Here is a 20,195-nt window from a genome sequence, read left to right on the forward strand (position 1 = left end):
GCTTGTTTTATTCTTCTGTACTGTCAGGTAGCTGAGGTTTGCTACGTAGATGAAATCTGAGTCAGTGGCCTCTCTGTACAATGATCCAGTGTTATTTCATATTTATTCTAAACTCATACGCAATCCTAACATTGGGGGATATTTGAGAAACTGCTGACAAATTGTTCTCTAATAAAGACAAGGACAGAGAGGAGAAAAGTGAGGGAGGGGGAGGACAGATCAAATTGTAATATTTAGTATAAGAGAAGCAGTCTGCTCTATGCTTTGCACCGTCTTCTGATTTCTGTATAAGCAGTTGAATTGATTCTTTTTCGTTTCCATTTTTTTCTCCTCTGGCTTACTCATAGTTTATCTATCATTTCTCTCCATTTCTTATTTTATTCAAATGTTGTCTGACAACACAGCAATGATCCCCTAGACTATTGTCTTTCTTTGTTAATGTATTACACAGTATTACTTATTCATTAATTGGCATACTGTGCAAAAGAGCTCTCAGAAACATTTCTTATGATTACGAGTGCGTTGTTCACATCTCAGGAGACAGTGAATGAGTAGAGGGTAAGTATAATAACCTGCCTGAGAAAAAGACAATGGGAAAGACAGAAAAAGAAAAATCGTGTTCGTAGAAATGAGGACAAAAGGGAAATCATCAAAGGAGGGGGAAAAAAAAGAGAACCGAAGACGAATGGAGAAAAGGCAAAAGTCAGCATTGAACAATAGAGATATTAACTTTGCATCAGTGTCAGAGACACCTGCATGCTGTCATCTGACTACTGTGCCAGTTTCACATAATACCCCGACAGCTTCCAGCACTCTTTACATTCACCCACACACAGATGAGCAGATTTTCGAGGGTGACACTGTACACTGACTCTGACAGATGTACAGTATTTCTAGCACCTGTCTGTGGACTGTGGTAATTTTTAGTGTCCTGCTTGTGAGCTGCACTCTTGACTATCCTTGTATAATGAGGTGGGCTATTGCATTTGCCGCATGTGAAATTGCCAGTGTTTTAACCACAGTTACAGTCAGTGCTTTGGTTTATCAGGCTGATACTCACTCTGCCACCGTGGTCAGTTCAAGCGGTGCTTAATGTAGCACAGCCTGAGGGCCACATTCATTCATTAGCTTACACAGTGCAAATTGAATTGTGATCTTCCAGCTGGATAAAGTCAGACATTTCTCTGATGGGACTATTCTATAACTGTTCACATTCAGAAGTTCATAGGGCTTCATAAGAAAATGCAAATTTGAGCCATTATTCTTTTGTCTACCTTTGCTGGAGCAAATATTATTAATAAGATACGCATACACGAATAATCGCAAGTTTTATAAATGATGCTACTGTATGTCATACAAGTGGAATTTAAATGAGTTCAAGGCAAGGAGTTATAAATTGCCCCCTCTGCTTGTGAATAATAGTCATTATTCTTTTCAAGGCATAAAAGAGTTGGTTTACAAGCATTTCCCCCATTGTCTACACCATGAGATGAAAGTGATCTCTTAATCTCCTCCTCTTTTTCTGTCTTTTTCATTCACACTCTAACTTTCTCTATCCTGCTTTTTTTTTCTGTAGTAGTTAAGGGCGTCATCAGTTTAATTGTGTGCTCACATTGTTTTTGCCATAACCTTTTCCTTGGAAGCTCGATAGTCTCAGGAGACAAATTGTCAGCAGGGGGGGAGTAAGCCCTAGTGGGTCTCAATGCTAATGCAACAAATTGTGTTCTTTTAGCTGGATGGAGCTAGATTTTGGAGTGAATATCTTTTGTTGGTTTTCATTTCACAAGTGTGCATTAAAGAATGCCTGTGCTTCAATAGACCAAGGCCATGTCTGTTTATGCAAATGTGATGAAGATCATCCTCATCTGAAACCTTCAGTCTCCCATGTTTTCCATTGTAAACTATCCTGATCTCGTGCTAACACTCTCTCACCGATCATCTCATTTCTAGGCATGGACCCACCAAAAGAGATGACAGTGTCAGATGTGACAGAAGATGCAGTGACTATCTCTTGGATCAAACCATTGGCTCCCTTTGAATACTATAAGCTGTCCTACCAGTCAGCCAAAGGTACAGCATTCTTTACATACTGTGATGTATTTAATTACGTTAAAATAACGTGGTATTTATTATAATAGGAGACTCAGACGCACTGCACTTTCATGTTACAGTTAAATGAACTTGGCATTTGATGTTGCGGGTTTCTCTGATGTAAAGTATTTTGTAGCAGGGAACCTTGTTACGCAGCCTGCTATACCTAATTAATTGTAACATTTTATCAGTGAAGTTTAATTGAATTTTTAATTAAAATTCTGTATTGATTAAATATTTACTCTGTGATGCAAAACGCATATGAGTTGGCTCGTCAGTGTTGACTGTACATGAAGAAATGTAAGATGACGGCAGCAGTTCTGATGTCTGATCTCCGATGTCCTCCTGCAGGTCGAGTGGACAGCGTGGTGATTGACAGCGACGTGACCAACTACACCTTGTCCAGCCTTTTTCCTGCTACAGAATATGAGATCAGCCTCAACGCTGTCAGGGGGAGTCAGGAGAGCAAAGTGGTCAGCACCTCCGTCTTCACAGGTAGGTGTCGATAAGGGAACATTATTAGATAGAAGACAATACAATAGAAGATGAGAGGGCAGCCGTGCTACCAAAGAAACTCCACCTGGACTAGGCTGATATGGCAGGGAGGGCGCGGGGGTGTATGTTTTATCACAAGTGTCCACCCACATCATTTTCAGTCAACATGGAAGCTTCAGTTAACTTTTATGATAATTTTATGATAATGTCAATTTAAGGATTTTTTTTTTTGCTCTAAATCGATTCACAACAACCCGTGCAGCTGTGCAGCATGTGTCCATGTCATTCACACTTGTTTCTAACCATTTTTCTATTGCTATTTGTCATGAATGAACAAAATGTTGAACAAATCATAAATATGGATGATGATTTTAAAGGCTGGACTGGGCCTCATCGTAGAACAAAAGCTGAACACATGTTGCTTAGAAAAACGTACCCATGAAAGTAGATTTGCTTGGGAGGCTGCCTGCGTTTGTATTTTTTGGCTTAATCGCTTGTTACAGGGTATTGCTGTGTTAGAGCCTATACTCATTGATATGAATGGGGTGGACAAAATAACAAAAACACAAGCCATAATTCCACCGCAGCACAAACTGCAGCCTCCAAAATTATCATAAAGTTGAATCAATACCTCACTAAAACATTATAACCTCTATCAAGGTAAGATTATTATTTTTTTACAGGTCTGCTTTTTTGTTTGAAACTAAGTGTACAGTCTGTTTCCTGGCTAAACGCCGTGATCCACTTTCGTTGTGCTCTTGTCATGTTATGCTGTCGTACAAGTGCAAATCGCACAGCATTAAAACCACATCCCTGAGATTCTTCACTTGAACTACAACTCGCTGATAAACGTCTTTCTGTGAGTGGGCGGCAGGGGGACAAAATGTTTGCCATGTAAAATGAATGAAGACTCTCTGCTACACTTTCAGAACAATTGTTCTTCCCACAACAATAACAGCTGCGCGTTGGAAGATGTGTGCTAAAAAGAACTGCAGACTTACACACACACACACAGACGTGAGACAAAATCAGTACAAAACGGTACAGCTGACATCGCAGGAGGTGCAATCTTTGCTGTTGCAATAGATGAAACTGTCCACTCCGTGACCCAGTAATTGGTAACCTACTCCTAACTCCATCTCGCTCTCCTCTGTCTCTCTGCTTCCCTCGCTTTCTTATCTCTTTATACTTCTGCTTCACCTTCATCCTTCTGTATCATTAGGCCTCTCTCTGCCTTTTTCTCTCGGTATCCTCCTCTATCCTCCATCTTTCTGCCCCCTCCCCATTTCCTCTCCGCTTCATCCTTTCTTTATTTAATCTCCTCTCTCTGTGTCTCTCTCCACCTATTTCTTTCCAATTTGTCATCTCAGATGGGAACTCTCAAACTCCCTTGCATTCAGACTCATAACTTAGCACTGAATCATAAGTTAGGAAACTTAAAATCTCACTTTCACACACACACACACACACACACACACACACACACACACAGTTTTGTGAATATGGGACAGTGTTCTTCTCTGTGAAAGAATTCTACTAACCTAAGATTAACACACTCTCCCAGTTCTGTATGCATAATCTTCAGTGTGTGTGTGTGTGTGAGAGAGGAAAAAAGCAATAGAGGTAAAAAGAGCACAGGATAGGAGAGAAAAGAGGAAAGCAAACGCTGTGTTTGCATGACAATGAGACCTGGAGAGCAGGAGAGGGCCAGGAATCCAGTGAGGGAAAAAAAAAAGAACCTAAAGAGTCTCTTTCTCTCACTTTCACTCTCTTTCTCATCTCTGTTCCCTTCAAATTCTTTATTATCCAGTCCCGTTTTTTAACAATCCCAGTGTACTTACAATGAGCAGAGCCGTTGGGGCTGTAATAGCCTGAAAAGAACATAACTCCAAAGTCAAGCTTGTTAGAAATGGTAAATAACATTTTCCTCACATCGCACAATGCCCAACCAGGGACATTTTAATGCCGCTTTCAACAACAATGCATAAACAGGGGATTTGGAAGAGTAATCCTGCATTGCCTGGCCAAGTATGTAATGACTTGAATGAGGCTGCAATTGCGCTTATTTCACTTCCATAATCAATTATTGTCAGAGGATAAAAAAGCAGGGAGCCATATTTCATTTTGCCAACACAGCAAGCAGTGTTAATCTAAGATGAATTTGGGAGGGTTGACACTAAATGATCTCATTTAATGGAGAGCGCTCATTAGGAAAGTGTCAGGACGCCTAGTAAAGTATCACTCTTCCAAAAACAGAAGTTCAGAGACAGAACATTAAAGTACTCCCTACCTGTCTATTTTTTTCTACAAGCTATACCAAGAGAAGATAGATGAAACAGAGTACACCTCTATTAAACTGATGCTTTGTTAAAATATCCCAAAAAATGACAAATCATATTAAATATGAAAAAAAGATAGGACATGACAGGCAGTGGGGCTGGCAAAAGAAGAGATGCAAAAAACAGAGTCAGCAGATACAAAAAAGAGTAGATTGCATGTTTTTTTTTTTCTTTTTCTTCTTCTCAAAGAACTGCAAGGCTTGTTAGGCTGGACTTCTACATGTGTAACTCGACATGTCTACTTAAGTGCTCCAAGAGACCGCTTACCTTCATATAAAAGTTGCAACACTGGTAATTTAAACTAAATGGTCTGTTATTTTTCAGTAACACAAAGGACAAAAGTAGTAGTTACTAACAGCTCAAGAGCAAATGTGTCACTCACTGCCAGTAGCTAAACTGGTATTTCCTGAAAAAAAAAAGAAAACACTGAAAAAGTGATTATGATAGATAGATAGATAGATAGATAGATAGATAGATAGATAGATTACTTCCTGTGGATTACTCATGGATTACTTAATGAATACTTCAGGTTCAGGTGCTAAATGACACAACCAATCATTACCTACTGATTAGGTGTAATGATATATGCTATGACTCACTCTTTAAGCAAGCTTTTTTTTCTACCTACACATTAAAAAATGTATATTCACAAAGTAAAATCTGCATTGGAAAGTCTCCTTCCTCTATGGGAGCTCGCATGAAGCATAAAGCTGCTGGTGCAGCAAGTTAAATGTTTGTATGGCTGCTCCCGCATGAGTATTAGTACTGTGCACAAACACATTTAGTGTAGCTACGGGGTTAATGTAGAGAACACTCACACACCGATAACCTGTTTTTGTGTGCAGCTTCCACAGTAATGGGAGGGGATGCAGAGATAGATTAAGGAGTAAAATGGCCATGTGTGTCTTTGTAACTGTACTGTGTGCTGCAGTCTGGTCAACATAATGGCCACAGACACAGCACAAAGCAGACTGACCTCATGGTCAACCATCACAGCTGGACTGTCTTTAAAAATAACATATTCAGCAAATAACAAATAATGTATTCAGAATATCTGATGTTTTTCTGACATATGATTGAATGAAACATTTACCTGAAGAGAATTTGTTATTTGTTATGAAATGTCTCCACAACCTTCAACCTTCCTGTGCCTGAATTTTCTCCAATAAAACCAGGGCCACAGTTATGAACTGGTTTCTGTACACAAAAATGTTTTGTTAGAGAAGGAAAACCACTTTTGTAACTTGCATCTCTTTAATATTCATTCTGTCGGTCAATAAACAATCTTTTGTTAGCTGATAATCAACCTCAGTGGAGCAGTCACGACAGCTAAAGCTACCTGGAATCACATTCAGAATCACCCAGTCATAACTTTAAGATGGTCACATCAATATCTTACTTTATCATTTTTATCAAGATCTTTGGACGAGCAGGAGCTTGCTCTGTCAGTCTGACTCTAACATTAGCTATGTTTAATGGTGCTAAAATGAGCTAGTATTATCTAAGGAGACAAGAGCTCCCAACATGATCAGTTAGATGATGTTTGATACAGTCAGTTTAACTTGACACCAAATGTTTGTTAGGTATGTAACTCTGATTGTTCACCATTAAATATAATTCCACTTTTGTATGTAATGATTTAAGTAAACATAAGTATCACAGCGATAAAGCATCACTAAACTGATTTTATTTTTCTAGATACAGAAGGCGAAGCAAATTACTGATTCATATGTTTGTCACTGACACAATTTAACTGAGATCAATCAAGATGTAGACAAAGCTTTATGTCTAAAATATTGTGTCATATCAATTCTCATATCATTTTAATATTATTTATAGCCTTTAACAGTTGCACAGTTTGGACCATTACCCATAGAAAAGTACCACTTTAACCATTAGACCTCAACAAAGAGAGCCTCAGCAAATGCTGTGATCAGTTTCACAAGCACAGCATTAATTTGTCCTTGTCTTGACTCTTACAGCTTTTATAACAACGTGGATCATGCCTTTGTTTGTGCATGCATTATCCTGATATTGACACTAGGTTTTGTGATCAGTGTGTCACTTATCTGTCGAAACAGCATGATTTTACTAGAAGAGTTGGGGAAATCCACATGATCATTAAATAGATGTTCACGGTTTCCTGTGTTCTTGGATAGATTTTGGCACTATAGCATGTAAATGCAGTGCTTTTTGGCAGACGGCTCTCAAGGATTAATTGTGCGAAGCTTCCCATCAGCATGTGCCTGCACCACAGCCCCATATTATAGCCCCGGATTAGCTTTTGTTCCTTTTTAAACAAACCTGTTCTCTTGTCCTGAATCCAAACATATTCTGAGGCACTGGCGCTTGACTTTCAGATACAGATCGGAGCAGTATGACGTAGTTGGCTCAAGCCCGTGATTCACCGGGTGCAATCAGGAGATGGAGAGTGATGATTGGATTATCACTAGGTCTGATAAAGGAGGATGACCTGTTTATTTATTTATTTATTTATTTTTTGCCGTCTCTGCACATCTCCATTGCCAATCTAATTGACTTGGCAAGTCTCCATTAAATACACTTAAACCTTTTCGCAATTAAAGTAATGATTTGATCAGGTTTGTTAATCTATTATAACGATAAGAAAGACTCAAACTCACTTCGGCGTGCTAATGAGCTCAGTTCTTTTTTTTTTATTCTGATGGCAACAGGGCAATATTAATTACCTCATCTGGGCAGAGCTTTGGAGCACATGCGGTGTTCTGTGTTCTCCTGCCATGCTCTCGGTCGTGCCAAAATAACACGCCTGAGGAGAGATTGAGGTTGAAACACTGAGGTTAAAGGTATAATTAGATTCAAACTCAATTTTGGCATGTCCAGCGCTCTGAGAATGAAATTAGGAAGAGGGTTGGGAAACAGTAGACTCGGGAGAATATCTTTTGACAGCTTTTTTGTACTGCAGAATTTGTCTTTGATGTGTCTTTGAGTTGGAGAAGCATTGATCAAAATGGCAAAGACAGTCATTATTAATCAGCATGAATGCAAAACTGTTCTCTGTCTGAATTTCTATAATTATGTGGGTTGAATAATGTTTTTTTTCATTCAAATAGTACTCCACTCGAAATTGTTTTGCTGTAATTGATGTTTTACATCCCTTTGCAGATGTACCACGATCCACTGTGTACGAAATAACCTCTCTCACAACATGACACAGCTCCATTGTGTGTAGATATTCATGTAATTTTCCAAAATACCTGTGAAAGGAGAGAAAAAAGTTACCTGACGAATTGTTTTTCTAAAACTATTTTGTGTTGTAGACTGACTAATTGAACGAGAAATCCTGCAGCAGCCGGTTAAGAACTTTATTATGAACTTTCAGGATTTTTTATTAGTAGTAGTAAAATAAATTTCTTAACTGAATTAAATTGGTCCATCAAAATAAAATGCTATTTTGGTAAACATTTAAAACATTTTAAGGGCAGAAATGCCATACCTTCTCTGGTTCCTGCTTTTTGAATGTTAGAAATTGCTTCTGTTCCCAGTTTCATATTTTCTAATATAGGCAACATTTTGATTCATGTCCTGCAGTGAGTTGATATTTGTATATCTGAGGTTTTTCTAAAGCTGTCATACTAATCAGATGCCACTAAAACAGCTAAAAAATGTCCTGAAAATGTATGTCTTTGTAAGCGCCTGTTATTTTAGTTTTTGTCAATGCTTATATTTTTGTTTTGTTCTAATCCTAGCGATGGATATGCCAGCCGAGTTGACAGCTCTAAACATCACTCCACAAGGAGCCCTGCTGAGGTGGAATCCTCCTCTTTCCAGTGTCGACAATTATGTGCTGACTCTCACACACAACCAGGGTGAGTTGTCCAAAACTGTCATCCAGAAGCTTTAATTAATTTGCTTTATTAGACAATAAATTGATGGATTGATTAACTACCAGCAAAAGACAAGAATTAGACGAGGTTAGTCTGGTGCTCTCACACCACCAACACTATAGTGTTGTCCTTACACTGGATATCGATCAATTTTACACGACCCTGACCCTTACAGATAAGCTGTTTTTACTGATGCTGTCATCTATATGTTCATGTAACTTTAGATATAAAAGGCACTGTTCAAGTATTTACTTACCATCTTTGTTATTGACAACAGCATTTACTCACTCACTCTGCACAATTAAATAATGAATGAAGTCTTACAGTACAGAGTCAGAGCACTGACTGCAGTAAGATCTGACTGCAGAGTCGGAGTATGATAAGCAGGTTTGTTTTAGGTCATTCAGGTGCAGCATATGTAGCTGTGACAGATTTTCAGTGTCATCCTTCGAGGCAATATGGATGCATTTGTCTTGCTTTCAGAACAGTTCATTATGCTTGGTTGAACTATTAAGCGTTTGCAGTTTCTACACTTTGTTTGTGTCTGATGCAATCCATGTCTTGGCTGTCTGACAGCCGTATCCAGATAGGCAAAAGATAACTGCATTGCTCCCTTCAGAGTCAGTATGTAATTTGCTCCCTGAACCAAGTGGATGAATGCCAAGTTACAGTAGGTGGATGAGCCACAGACATAACTTAACTAAGCTACCTGACATACACAGCAAGAGTGCTGAAAAATGAAAAAGTTTCAAAGAAATTGTATTTTTCAAACAAACATCACCCAGTGTTGGCAGTCAAAGCACATTTTTTAAATTCACCAGTCAAATGTTTAACCCTTGATCTCAACCTTTATTTCACTCCCTAATTCCTTTAAAGTGACTGGGGGGAAAAAAATGTCATGGGATGCATATTTCTCTCTCTCTTTACACATGACCCTGCTGACTAAGCCATGTCTCGAATTATCAAGAGAAATCTATATTACTCAGCTTTTGGAGTCAATGTGTAAATTATACCTTGACTGACGGACTGGATGACAGCCAGATCATTTAAGTTACAGAGACAGTATCTTTATGCTGGACACATATTTGGCCTAACCAGCCTCCACCAGGGTTTAGAGAAGTGCAGTGTAAGTTGTGAACAAATTCCCTTGAGTGTAAGTATATTAAATCAAGGTCAATAAATCTCATATTTCACTGAGTATTGTCCTGCATTACAAAGTAGATTTTTATTGCCAACCAGGAACACCCACATAAAATCCAAACCATCACGGTATCAGTCAGTCAAACTTCATATAAAATAGATTAAGAGTGTAAAAATATGGTTTGTCCATATTCTCAGTAACATCACTGTCACTATGAAGTTTACACATAATGCAGCTCTCATCATTATAACTATAAATTAAAACGCTAATGCAACAAGATCCTGTCAGTGAGTCCTTTGACACCAGTTATATTAAATGTCTTTTCTGGGCAATTTGAAGTCGTGTGCTCATGCTACACAATTATTTTCTTCATCAGTCATTTTTCACAGTCAATTCAGAGACAGTTTCTAATAACTCCAAATGCAAATTGGTAATTGAATGGTAATTTATTCAAATTTGCCCTGTTTAAGTGGTTAGAAAGATATATTAGTCACAGAAATACCTTCAAATGAATCTTGGTATATGCATTTAGATAAGATCAGGGGTTCTCAGTCTCAGTTTATTACAGAGTACTATTTTAGAGCCATTTATAGTGTTGCTCATTTTTGCAGCATAATTAGTTTTCAAAGAGATAGAATTTAAAGTGATCTAAGCTCAAACAGAACTTGAAAGAGATAAAATATGTGTTTTACTTTTCTTTTTACTTTTTTTTTCCAGTGACAGCTGATACATTCCTCGTAGAAGGCAACAAGCAGGAGCACCAGCTGTCCAACCTTAAGCCAAGCACCAGCTACTCCGTAGCCCTATATGCCACCAAAGGACCCCTCACCAGCGGGACCGTCATCACCAACCTCCAAACGCGTATGTGTTCATTTTATTCAGCTGGTGTCAATACAGCGGGCGGTAATTCGGCTCAGTGGGTAGCACTGTCATCTCGCAGCAGGAGGGTTTCCCGGGGTGCTCGGTTTCATTCACACCAAATATAATACGCATGTTAATCAGGAATTCTCCTGCCATTGTCCTTGACCAAGGGCGATGGCTTCACATCGCTTCTAAAGTAGTTGGAATGAGTCAAATGTAGCAGATGCATTTGTCCATGGGGATTAATAAAGTGTAACACAAACAATGGAAGTATGTCATACAGTGAAAAAATAGAAACAGTATTTATGTATCATACACGTTAATTACCAGCAGCCTGACTGACCTGGAAAGGTGGCAAATAATTGGAAGGATTTATGGATGGATGTAGGGTGATATAGAAAAACAAATTAGCACAGTAATTCTTTGTCATATCAGTGTGTATATATTGTCACAGTCACATGGTTGCCATTTTTCCTACTGATTAGTTGCCAAATGTCAAAGACGTGGGTTGAAAATTGACACTGCAGAACAGCGGATAACTTCTTTGTTGAGACCGTGATGGACAATGAATATTAATTGTCATCCCTGAAGCGATTTGGTTTAGTTTCTGTCTTCATTTATATACGTTAACCTTAAACGAACCAGAACAAAGTCAGTGCGTGGTTGGTGATGCACTAGAGGATTGCTTGCTGGCAGAGACACACATTTTAGTGTAAATGAATTCCCGCAGATATAACAACAAATCATCTCCCCAGTACTACCTGTGCCGTGACAATAACATGATAGAAATGAAGTTACTTCTGTTTATTAGATTAGTTTAGCAGTAGATTCAGAGGTGTGGAGGTGTGTATCTGAAAACTCTGCTGCTCGACCCAGTCTAATTGCTAGTGTTTGAGACTGTGTGCTTTATTGGATGGTGAAATCGTTTGTATTACCTGTTTTTGTGAGCACAGTTTTTATATAATTGTAGGTTTAATTTACAGTACATCTTTTGATTTATGCTTTTCCTACTTCCAAACCTTTGATCCTTTATCTCTGTGTAGCACTTATTGTCACACATGTCACAGGGGTCAGTCTTTGCTAGAGACTTTGACATGGCCAAAGACACAAGCTGTCATGAGGATTAAACTTGACGTGAACCCAGTTCAGTTTCTGCCTGCTTCGCCTCTAGTTGACCCACCTCTCTAATTATATTCACCTTTATCGTCTGGGGTGAAGGAATTGTTCCAGTTTAGCTGAGTTGCAGCTCTGTAAACTTTGTTTTTTTCTGGAGTTCTTGCAGAAAAAAAAAAAAAAAAAAAAAACTTTTCAGTCAGCAGAGGAGTTCATAATCCCCCAAGGAGAACCAGAGCTACCTGTCCTGCACTGCAGCAGAGACGAGCTGCTCAAAACAGAAACTAACTCTGGGCTGCAGGGACTTCAAAACATAAATGGGGCTCATGAAAATTAGGTGTACCTACAACCATGTCGATGCTGTGTGCTGTACATGCCTATAGTAACTCGTACATAAACAAATGTTCCTGGCAGTTTAAGGTGATTCTAATTTGGAAACAGATGCTCTGCCTAGTACATCATGTACACCTTAGCTTCTCCAGAGAACAAAACAAAAATCCTACCCTGGTTAGAGTCTCTCACATGAAAGGAAGAATTTGAGAAATTGCTTTGATAACAACGAGGAGTGTGCACAGGATTTAGTTTTGTTTTGAATAACACGCCTTATTGAATCAAGAAAATGCCTGGGTGCTTCCCTTTGCTGCTCTCCTCGTCTGCGTGGAAAAGATTAAATGTGTAAAACTCAATTCTATTCAGAATTAAACCAATATTATGAAAATGTATTCTGTAATTACAGAACATATTAACATGCCTGGACACTGATGCGGTCATTAATCAACACTGATATCTTGGGCTTTACGTTGCGTTTTCTGCGATGGAAGGATAACATTCATATTTTACAGTTAAAGATAATGGGACTGAATTTACGCGATTGAATTTATTCATAATCACTTTTCTACAGTACCATACACAGTATTCACTGAGCTGTGTACTCTGTGTGCCCATGTACAGGCAGATGTGCTCAGAGAAACCCACACCTTCAGTCCTGCAGGACTAATGATGGCATGTTAGACCAGGGGGTGCCGTAGTCAACCCCAGCTTCAGAGGGATCTTCTCTGGTTTGTTAATCAAACTGCTAAACTAATTGAAATCTTAAAGCCTGCTTCAATTCTGCTCACACAGCTTGTTTTCTCAGGCTGTTTCTCTTCAGTGGAAAATGTCACATTGTGAACGAGCCATGAGAGAGGAAAAGACCATTGATTTGTCCAGTCAACTACTCTGGCTATGAGTCTGTCATGTCTCTGTTTCGGTCTCAGTCGGCCTCTCAATCTTTAAGTCTCAGTTTGCTCCTCTTTCTTCTCCTTCTACTAAGACACAGAGTTATTAGTCACATCTACACGCATATATAGCATTTGCAGTATTTATAAAGCTCATTTAAAAACAACAGGCGTTGACCAAAATGCTTTGCAGAGAAATTTTAAATGCAATAGGTAAGACTGCTGAATGAGCTTTTCAGCCCTCCCAGTAGTCTGGTGTTGTTGAGACTGATGGTGTGGTTGGAAAATAACTCACTTAAAGACAAAAATATTCCAGAGAGCAAGTGAGCCTAAATCAACAAAACATACAACAACACAGCCAATCTTACCCACCCTGCTTCTGCTTGTCTTCAACACAAGAGCGGGAACTCCATCCAGGAAAATGGTAATCAAACTGGATAATGTCTCCATGTATATTTGCATACAATTTACAATTTATTTCTGTTTGCGCAGCTTTTCTTTCAGTTAGTGGGTTCTTAACAAACTAAATGATGATATCTGGAAAGGAGCTGTCAACTACTTCTGCTCCATGTTTTGAACAAGAGGTGAAGAGTACACAATTCTTGCTGCTGGGTTTGACTTTTACTCCTTTTAGGCGAGAGTCTATCTGTACATGTATGCTGAACACAGCCCAGAGAGAGGAGGAGAAAGAAACGTATGAGTCTTTCTTGTATCAAAATGTGTCCAAGACTGACTCAGCCGTTCCGATTTTTCTCTTTTTTATTGTTTGTTTCATTCTGATGGGATGGGGTTTTCTTTGTTGATTCCCAAGCCTCTTAACCACAGCTGAAAGTTGTTTTGTTGTCTGGCCTCCATGCCTCAGGAGTTCAACACAGAGTAAGACAGCTCCCCAGAGGCTGATATTTAAGCTATAGGGGTGGAAAATAAGGGATTTTTCTACGGGTGTCTCTATAAGCCTGTAGGCTGCAGCACCGGGACTTTCTTCCTTCAGATGTGCCTGAGCCCACTTGCTGAGAAGTGCTTGGCAAGTTTTTGAAGCAGTGGAGATCCTTGCTGCGGGCAGCTTCACTGAGCTCTGGCTGATAGTTGTTCACCAAGTGCTGAAAGTACTGCTATTACAGAAACATAATCTTCATTTTTTCAGGCAGTTGAAGACACTGTAATGTACTTTGAAGGACTTTTGTTCCCATAAAATCTGTGCTGTTAATTGCTTTATATGATAAATGTTTCAAACTCCTGCAAATACATCTAAAATATTTATTCTAGGATATTGAATACAACACAAGTATGTAAAGTTATATGCTACCTTTGTTACTTCAACTACCAGAGCTGTAAACTTTTTTCCTCACATGTAAAAAATAATATTTGTTTAGACATAGGATATGGTGGTAGAGAGACGAATGATTTCCATGAAAAATGAAGATTCATTTAAAGGGTATATTTTTGAAATAACCTTTGGCAATATCTTTCAGAATAATGAATTTAAAAGAGGTTCAGGGTGCATTTTGACAACCTTTAAGTTAACTTAAATTAAAATACAATACTCCATATATCATTATATTATTTAAAATAATAAGAAATTGACCAATCTTTAACTTGGAGTGGTGCTGCTGCATCATGTGTACATCATTGTGTACGATTTTTACAGTCAGTTCACTTACAAAGACCACAAAGAATGAAAATAGGTTATTGGAATGACGTATTAGTCAAGGAGATGTCTGAGGGTTGAGGGCAGAGGCGTGAGAGGGATAAAATTCAGATCAAGCACAAGGGATTAAAGAGTTGAATGGTATTGATGGTGAGTGCTAGCTGAAAGGTTTCATGGGAGGAACCCAAGGGAGTGGGTGTGGCAGATGTCTGGATTGAAAATCGTAGCTTCATTTTGCCCCCTGTGGTTGCAGCAATAAGTAAGATGGAGGTGAGGAAGCAGAAAATGAGGTTTTGCGGTGTAAGGATATGAGAACTAAGACATGAGAGGACGGGGTTAGACACACCTATGTCTGCAGGCGCAGGAAATTGGATGACAGAGGCATGGCCTTTGTTCTTGAACCTAACGTACAGTCTAATAACTTTAGTGACCACAAATGAAAAGTGGTTACGGAGGTCTTGCCATTCAAAAGCTCCCAAGACAGAATTTAGCCCTATATTTTGTAGGAAAAACTGTGAAACTTTGAAGCTTTATAACCAATGGTTACCAATGATAATGATAGTTTGCCTGACTGAAATGTCCATGATGCTAAAGAAAAGTCTTGCATATCCTTGAAATCACATTTAGTAATCCCTTTGTGTTGTCACAAATAATATCAGATAAAAAGGAAATATTAGAATTGTGCCTTTTCTTCTCAGCTGGCTGGAGAAGCATGTCAGTGTCTGTGTACGAGTGAGATTACGGGTATTACACTGTAGTAGTAAACTAACTTTAGCTTACATCAGACATGCAACCAAAAATATAAAACATACATTTCTTGGTTTGTGCTGCAGCAGAGAAAAAAAACACAGTTTAAAGCAATTTTAGGTAAGATTTGGTATTTTTTGCAACACATATTTTTTGTTGTATGATCGAAAACTTGCAAGTCGATTTTGCTAACTCAGCCAAACATCAAGCAAGTGCAACACAAAACATAACAAGGCAGCTAAAATGACTTTCTAGTCCAACAGCAAGAAGCCCAGCTCGCCATCTGTCTTGCAGCCTTTTTATTTTACAAAGCTCTCACCAACGTCTAAAAGCCAGTCTGAGATTTACTTTTGTCTGGCGGCCTCTTGCTTCGTTACTTTCTCCTTTTCTTTTCTTAGCTCTGTCAACATCTTCATTCGCTTAGCCTCTGCCAATGTGTCAGGTAGAAGCTGCTTTCCAGGCTCCACTTCTGGCATAGCGACACTACGCTTCCTCTAGATTTCAAAGCTGCAGAAAAGATACATAATGTCGCTTTAATTTCAGATGGCCTTCAAAGATAACTGCAAGGTGGTTTTCTTAATTCCATAATCCCATCTGTGAGATCCATCCAAGTAGCACTGATTTAAATTCGACTTCATAAAAACAAAAGAATTACAGATTCATCATCCAGGCAGAATCATTCACTTGCAAATGGGCATATGCACGAGTGCGCGATGTGATATCCACTCCAAAAGAATAACTTCCTCCCTCTTGTCTTCCTACAACAAACTGCTGCTGCCCATGCTGCCCTTCCCATCTGCTTCTCTGTGTGTGTGTTTATTTCTTTCCTCTCGCATTGTTTACGCCGTGTGTTAATGAGACATTAGATGTAGCCAAACCTATTCATCTCGATCCCATTGTTCAAACCTCTGCGTATGAAGATAGAGCTTCAGAGCTGCCAGGAACTCTGGCGGCACCTGCTCACCTGCATGGGCACGCTCCACGCGAAGGTTTAATTGGAGGGAGAGAGTGAGTGCGAAAAAAGGACAAGGAGATGGATTTAACGGAACAAGAGAAAGGAAGAATAAAGATGGGCAAAATGAGGGTTCTCGCAAACCCTCCATTTCTATGAATGGAAAACTCCCCTCCCGTCTCTCCGCTCATCCATCCCCCATGTGCACATGATGCACCAACAGTGTTCGTCAAGTTGAGGGGAGGACAAGAACAAAAGATAAACTCTGTTCACTCTCTGGCACATTGAGTTAGAATGGCAGCCTGTCAGATAAGGAGTAAAAGAGGAGGTGGACAAAGGACACGAAGCAGGAGAGAGAAACAGAAGCACAAATGGAGAGAGGGAGAGAGAGGAGGACCCCAGGCTGATGTGGGAATAGGAGGAAAAAGACAAAGGAGGAGGAGGAGGAAAAGCAGAAATGAGATGCAGAGGAGGTCAATAAAGATGAGAGGGTGCAGAAGAGGAGGAGATTGGCACGTCACGGCAGACTTTAGTACAATATGCAATGTGCTGTGTTTATCTCACACCGTGCTGCTCTTCTTTCTTCTCACTCTTTGTTCCCTTTTTTCTCTCTTCATCTTTCTCTCTCTCAATCCCGTGTCACACGATGTGAATCTGCCTATCACTATCTCTGAGAGAAGGCACCCAACATCTTTCAGGATGGAGAAAAGGTTATCAAGACGGGTACAGGCTGTTAATTACCGAGCTGTCATTGATCTATCCATGTGGCCGTACACACACCAGAATTTAAAGAATGCATGGAGCTGATGTTGTGGATTTTCTCTGCATGTGCAGAGATGTGTAAGGGTCTGGGTTCAATTTAGGGTTAGATGTTCAGCGAACAGTTAAGCCTTGGTCGCTCAAGTCCTCAGGAGAAGTGAAATATTCAGGCTGTTTATAGAAGCTCATGTTTGTTTCACTATAGAGGGATGAATGGAAGAAAAAAAAAAGCGAGACAAACAAAGGGAATCACCACGAGAGACTGTCATGTAGTAGGTGTCTTTATCTCATATCCACAGAGGTGACGTCGGATTGCAGAGCAAACACAAAGAGCAGTGCTCCGTTTTTTTTTTTCTCATGGTGCTGTTGGGGCGACCGACTGATGATGTGCCCCGGAGTCATGATGTAACTCCAGGAAACTGATTTTACCGAATAGAAGGTCATCTATTTTCTATCACGCAGTAAAATGAGGTTGCAGCGTGTCAATGCTTCTTCCACCATGCCGGAAGATCAGACATTGAGTCAAAAAGGCTGATGTAAGGTGGGGAAATTGAGGTGAGTGGTTTAAGTATCAACAAAGGCACTATAATCAGACCCTGTGATGTAATGTGCAGTAAAATTTGGGTGGGCTTGCTGATCAAGGCCTTGAATGCTTTTGAGGCTGTGATACATGCACTAAACATGGAAAGGTGTCTCAGCACTCATCTTACTTCCTGTGGCATTTTGTATCACTGCTACCTCATAGAACGGGTACAATACATGTCCAAAAATGTTGTTATTGTGTAGTTTTTGTAGTGTTTCTTAAGATCTTCCTGTGCTTCCTTTTTTCTTTCTTCTTCTTTCATCGCTTAGAAAGTAGACATGATAAACCTTCTCCCCATTCTAGTATTTAGAAATGTTCCATTTGTTGTTTCACAGCACTCATCTGTTTGTAGCTTACAGCTGTCATCCTTTATTAAGGACCAAATTATCTAGCATGTCAGTGGTTTTTACACATTGAAGGATACGTCTGCCAATATTTTCCCATGGAAAGATCAAGTATTGCCTGTGTGGGCAAATCATAATATAGCTCATCCCTCTGTGTCATACAACTGCATTGTTTTCCTAAAACCATTAGCACCTCAATGAGCCACAGCATTGTACTGGATGGCACGTCCTTTTCGTTAAAATTAACGTGGGCCCTGTAGTCCCTAATATACTGTCCTGCTTCTCTAAGTACTCACAAGTGCACCAAATGCATATTAATCTGCAAATGTGTAAAATAGCTCCAAACATATGCACTCTGTACTCCAGTACTAACATTTATTGAAAAATAAAGAGCTCTGTTGTTGTTGAACTATTCATTTGTGTACAGATTTGTGTATAGATTTACATCTATACTATACACATCTTTATCTATAGACTAGGTGCAGGGAAGTGAGAAAGCATTTCCTAATGGTCAAGTCGTTTAAGACTGGACGTAATTTACTGGAACTGCCACAAAAATACACACAAAAAAAAAGCAAAAGAAATATTGATATACAGCCTAATGTATTATTTTGCATTGGATCTCATCATCAGACTTGTTAAGAAAAATATAAAATATTTCCAGCCTTGCAGTGTGTTGAAGTGGCAAGAAAAAACGACAAAGAAAAGAAATCCTTTCAAAGATGGCCCTCAGAAAACAACAACAACAACAAAAAAACAAACAGGACAAAGCAGCATTATACGCTGTTCTACATACAACAAAGGATCACTGCTGTTGCTGTGCTAAAGTCCAGCTCCATACAGGTGTGTGTCAATATTGTTCATCTGTTGGTCAATTTTGGATCTTATTTCCAAGTTGTATATTTACCAGGCACAAATATTACTTCTTGATAGTGAGTCTACCACAGCCTGTCTTCAACTATTCAACCGATGATCAAAAGCCCGCTGTCTCTATTGTATAACACGTCTTGAATCACTTCTTTAATAAAATACTTGTTTTCTGCGTGTTCTTGACTTGGAATAGAATAAATAATACAATAAAATACTTTTACTTGTTTTATTTTTTCAAATGTGATGCATCGCTATGTCTTGTTTTGCCTTTATATAGTGAGGACACAGTCAGCAGAGCAGCATAGACTTAACTATTTCTATTTCTGTAGTTCAGAATAATGAAGCCTTGAGTTTGACATCACTGCTTTACCTGATATGACCTGCTGTAAGTTATGCAGAAGCATAAATTACTTAATTGACTGTCTTCTGATTTTGCACTTTTACATTTCATTAGCTATAAATTCAACATCTGGGACTTGACATTATAAAACCTTACTTATACGCTGTAGAATTCCAGGAAATTAACAGAACAGTTTCTGCCTAATTAACTCAACAGTAACTTAACACTTGAAAGTGTCATCCTCTAAAGACGTGGGTTATTTGATAAGAGTTTTTGCAGTGTTCAAGGAAAAAACGAAATCACAAGAACCATTCAGCCATTTTCTGTAACTGCTTATTCTTATATGGGGTTTGGATCCTATTGCAGTTGGCATTGGGCAAGAGGCAGGGTACGCCTTGGACAAATCAGCATTTCATCACAGGGCTAACACATAGAGACAAACAACCGTTCGCGCTCACATTCACACCTACAGGCAATTTAGAGTCACCAGTTAACCTGTCACAAAGACACTGCATGTCTTTGGACTTTGTGAAGGAAGTCGGAGCACCTGAAGAGAACCCACGCAAACATGGGGAGACAAGCAATCAGAAAGGGAACTGGGAACCTTCTTGCTATGAAGTGACAGTGCGAACCATCAGAAATAGGAAATAGGAAATAGACTTTCTTTTGCCCATCTTCACCAGGCTGTAATACATGGCATATTCACATGTACAGTAACTCACTGAGTTGGTAATTGAAATTTTGCTCAGCAGTTTTCTGACTTTTATCACCATCACATTCACTCCCTGCATCTATAAAAAGATGAACACACTGAGTTAAATGAAAATGA

The 20,195-nt window shown here is 39.2% G+C and overlaps 1 protein-coding gene across 8 annotated transcripts in view; it reads left to right on the top strand.

Annotated features, from left to right (window-relative positions):
• Positions 1-20,195, top strand: part of tnr (tenascin R (restrictin, janusin)) — a 158,933-nt gene that overhangs the window by 121,502 nt on the left and 17,236 nt on the right. For all 8 annotated transcript variants that reach the window (XM_027285570.1, XM_027285568.1, XM_027285571.1 and 5 more), the window contains 4 exons: positions 1,951-2,070; positions 2,443-2,586; positions 8,654-8,773; positions 10,650-10,793. In XM_027285570.1, coding sequence (XP_027141371.1) covers positions 1,951-2,070; positions 2,443-2,586; positions 8,654-8,773; positions 10,650-10,793 — 528 coding nt within the window. The remainder of the gene's footprint in view (positions 1-1,950; positions 2,071-2,442; positions 2,587-8,653; positions 8,774-10,649; positions 10,794-20,195) is intronic.

This window comes from Larimichthys crocea, chromosome XII (genome assembly GCF_000972845.2).
Source record: "Larimichthys crocea isolate SSNF chromosome XII, L_crocea_2.0, whole genome shotgun sequence".
NCBI lineage: Eukaryota > Metazoa > Chordata > Actinopteri > Sciaenidae > Larimichthys > Larimichthys crocea.